The 3,830-nt window shown below is 37.1% G+C and overlaps 1 protein-coding gene across 3 annotated transcripts in view; it reads right to left on the reverse strand.

Moving 5' to 3' along the window:
* Nucleotides 1–930: 930 nt before the first annotated feature.
* Nucleotides 931–3,830, reverse strand: part of WDR44 (WD repeat domain 44) — a 118,917-nt gene continuing 116,017 nt past the window's right edge. For all 3 annotated transcript variants that reach the window (XM_011948701.1, XM_011948700.1, XM_011948699.1), the window contains one exon: nt 931–1,993. In XM_011948701.1, coding sequence (XP_011804091.1) covers nt 1,899–1,993 — 95 coding nt within the window. In that variant the 3' untranslated portion in view covers nt 931–1,898. The remainder of the gene's footprint in view (nt 1,994–3,830) is intronic.

Below are 3,830 nucleotides of genomic sequence, written 5' to 3' on the forward strand. Positions count from 1 at the left end.
GTCCAAGCGATTGTCCTGCCTCAGCCTCCCGAGTAGCTGGGATTACAGCTGCTCGTCACCACGCCCAGCTAATTTTTTGTATTCTTAGTAGAGACGGGGTTTCACCATGTTGGCCAGGCTGGTCTTGAACTCCTGACCTCAGGTGATCTACCTGCCTCGGCCTCCCAAAGTGCTAGGATTATAGGCATGAGCCACCATGTCCAGCCAGCATTATGCTTTTAAGCTTGCAACCCAACTCATTTTATCTTTTTGGTCAAGTAACCATATAAAACCTATCAGGAGATAGTCATATAATAATACCCTGATTATATGTAGTTAAAACAATCAACACCACAACTGACTACAAATTCTCAGGCAGAAGTTAGTGAAAGCCAAGCTGCCTCAAAGAGCTGAAGACATCATGTTTAAAAAAGAAACACTGGATCAATCACAATGCCATCCAGACCTTGAGACTAAAGAAACTGTGCCTGGTTTTTAGAAAGCCAATAGCGTAACAATTCAGTAAGGGAGAGTACAAGAGAGTGAGGGGGCCAAAGTAACCAAAGAGAGATGAGGAGAGGGGAGGGGGAAAGGGAGAGGGAGAGAGCACAGTACTGGCAAGAAGAAAGCAACAAACAATATGTAATTTACTAGAAAGCCTAGAACGCTCTAAGACCATGCTAATCAACGAGGATATGTCCGTGGCTCCCCAACTTCTCACTTACATGCTGAAAACAAATGCAGTAAAGAACATATAAGCATACAGATGAATTATTAGCAGTGTTCAATTTAAAGCTAGAATTAAAACAATTTTAAAGGCATGTAACTAATGCATTATAATTTAGGGATCTAAAATCTGGTCTTCTGTTGCTAAAATTTGAATGATTAAAACAAGAGTTTATTATTCTTGCATTCCTTGATTTACTGAAGTCAATTAAAAATAAAGCCATGTTTAAACAAGTGTTGGAGACCAACTTTTAATAATACATATTTAATTTCAGAAACATATGCTAACCATCAACAACATGATCAGGGTTTCATTGCCCCAGATGTTATTTCATTGGTACATTATATTGATATTTACAAAGGCTTTCAAATTCAACAACACAAAACAGCTTAATTTTTAAAAACTACAATGCTTTAAAAAAATGTAAACAGTTTCATTTTTACATTATTGTAAAAAAGAAGACTCACTCCTTAATGTGGCTTAATTTTTTTTTAAGTGAGCAAAGCCTGGTGCTCATGGATAAAGAATGAAAATAATTCTTTACATAGAAACATTGTGCTCCAGTGTGGCAAAGAAAAAAAAATTATATGTACATATATAAAGAAAAGAATCTTAAGCCCACAATTTAGACCACAAAAAATCTTGTCCCCAAATTGAGAAATTTATAAAAACCATTTACACATGGTTATTGACCTATTGGAAACCTATATAACATTTTCAAAACAATAACTCAGTCAAAAGATACCACTTTTCTTAAAAATGAAATCTTGTGCAAAAAAAATTGTTTAAGCTAGAAACAAGACTATCCCCCCTAGTAAGAGGCCAAAAGAGCCACTGAAATAATTTAACTCTGTTAGATTTAATGCATGTAACCAAAAGGCACATACATGTGATTAATATATTAATATATTTTCATGCAGAAACTTGTGCATGTTCATAATTATACAACGAAAACACAAACATAACAAAACAATAAAGCCTAATGTTTGGCAATGTTATTCTAGTCATACTCCTTTCTACTCTATCGACCTGGGGTTTCCTAGATCATTAACACTGCCTCTCAAAAAATATATTATATTTGAACAACTTTCAATAAAAATTTAAAAAGTATGTTAGCTTGGAACACTATATTTTTTCAGTTCTGATACATACAGAAACTTACTGATATGTTTATTTTAAATGCCATTTCAAATTAAGATACATTTTTTCTTTTATTAACAAACACTTTGATTGCTCCAGTGAAGTCAGCAGAAAGAAGAACTTCTGTGTTATCTGTCTTCATAATACCTTAAAAGCATAAAAAATAGTTTTAAGTTGATTTTTAAAGGAATATGAAGCCTGCTGCCACAATTATCACATGCCCATGACCCTCCACCTTCAGGGGAGAATATCATCTCCCAACCTTTTCAGTCTCCTTTTCTGGCTGGCTCCTGTAATTTTTTCATTCTGCTGAATCTCTCCTCTGCTCTGAGACTCACTTCACTTACCTTGTCTTGGCTGGTCTTTCCCTGGCTTGAGGATATTACAGTCTCCTGGGGCCTGGATGCTTGGACTTATTCCTAGGCAGCCCACGCATCTAAGTCATCTAATGCTTCATTGCATGGCAAGAAGCTAGTGTGTCATTCAGCCCCAGGACTGCAGTGCTGGCAGAATGGGATCAGCTGGGCAAGTCTGTTGCTAACAGGGGTGTCTAGCGAGGTTGCCAGTAAGGTTTATTGTATAGCAGACATACTGAAAGTGCCATGAAATGAAGTACACACGTTTGCTGTGTGAATGCTGACAGCACCTTTTGCCATATGGTCCTTACTGAAAAGCTATATAACTATGCTGAATGGCATAAATGCTTACCTCTTACATTTGCCAGTTGCATAAAAGCATTTAAGAAAAAAATTCAGTGTTAACTAACTCTATTATACATAGGTGAAAATTGAGATTTTGAGATTTAAAAAAGAAAATAATCCAAACTTTAATTGGAAAGTTGTGGACAGGATGAGTCACACAAAATGGTTTCACTTAGATGTGCTAAAAACATATCCTAAGTCTTTGAACATTCCTTTACCACCCTTTTGGCATATCTCATAGCAGTACTGTGCAGTGGTAGTAGCAGCAGCAGCAAAGGACTTAGGAATATGAGAAAGGATAGAGAAGAATTCACCATACATATAAAATGCTTTGTAAGACACAGTAATAATGAAAATAATAATAATGAAAATGATAACAATAATGCCTACTACATGCGAGGCATTTTGCTAACCACTTTTACACATACAAGTATATATATATATTTAGATAGAGCCTCACTCTGTTGTGCAGGCAGGAATGCAGTGGCACCATCGTAGCTCACTTGTAACCTCACACTCCTGGGCTCAAAGGATCCTTCCACCTCAGCCTCCCTACAGGCATGTGCCACTGTGCCCGGCTAATTATTTAATTTTTTGTGGAAACAGGGTCTCGCTATGTTGTCCAGGCTGGTTTCAAACTCCTGGCCTCAAGTGATCCTCCCGCCCTGGCCTCCCAAAATGTTGGGGTTACAGTCATGAGCCACCATGCCCAGCCTATACATGTCATATCTAATTCTTATTGAAACCCTATAAACTAGGTTATCATGATTATTTTACGCATAAGGAAAATTGAGGCTCAAACTGCCAAACACGTCAGGAACAGAGAGAGAGGGCAATGGGATATATTTTGTGATCCTCCATTTCGGGTTTAAGAGAGTTTATTCTTAGACTACACCTACATGGGTACAAAATGACAAACACAAATCTGAGTACAACCCACTAAAATTTGTGCCTCTTAAAAAAGGACCCAGTTAAGTGAACCTTGTTAACGTGGTACATTTTTGAGAAGTTAAAAAAAAAAACCTGTACCTTTTGCTTTTCCTCAAATTGTTTTAAAAGCTAGAATTTCCTGTGGAATATGCAGGGGAAGTATATAGAATGTAAAAAGGTAGTACTGGGGAAAAAAGAAAAGAAAAGAAAAAAAAAAAAGGCCAGGTGTGATGTCTCATGCCTGTAATCCCAGCACTTGGGCCAAAGTAGAAGGACCAACCTTTTTGAGGCTAGAAGTTTGAGACCAGCCTGCGAAACATAAGGAAAACTCACTTCATTTCTACCAAAAAGCA

The sequence above is a fragment of the Colobus angolensis genome, unplaced genomic scaffold (genome assembly GCF_000951035.1).
Source record: "Colobus angolensis palliatus isolate OR3802 unplaced genomic scaffold, Cang.pa_1.0 Scaffold282, whole genome shotgun sequence".
Classification (NCBI taxonomy): Eukaryota; Metazoa; Chordata; class Mammalia; order Primates; family Cercopithecidae; genus Colobus; species Colobus angolensis.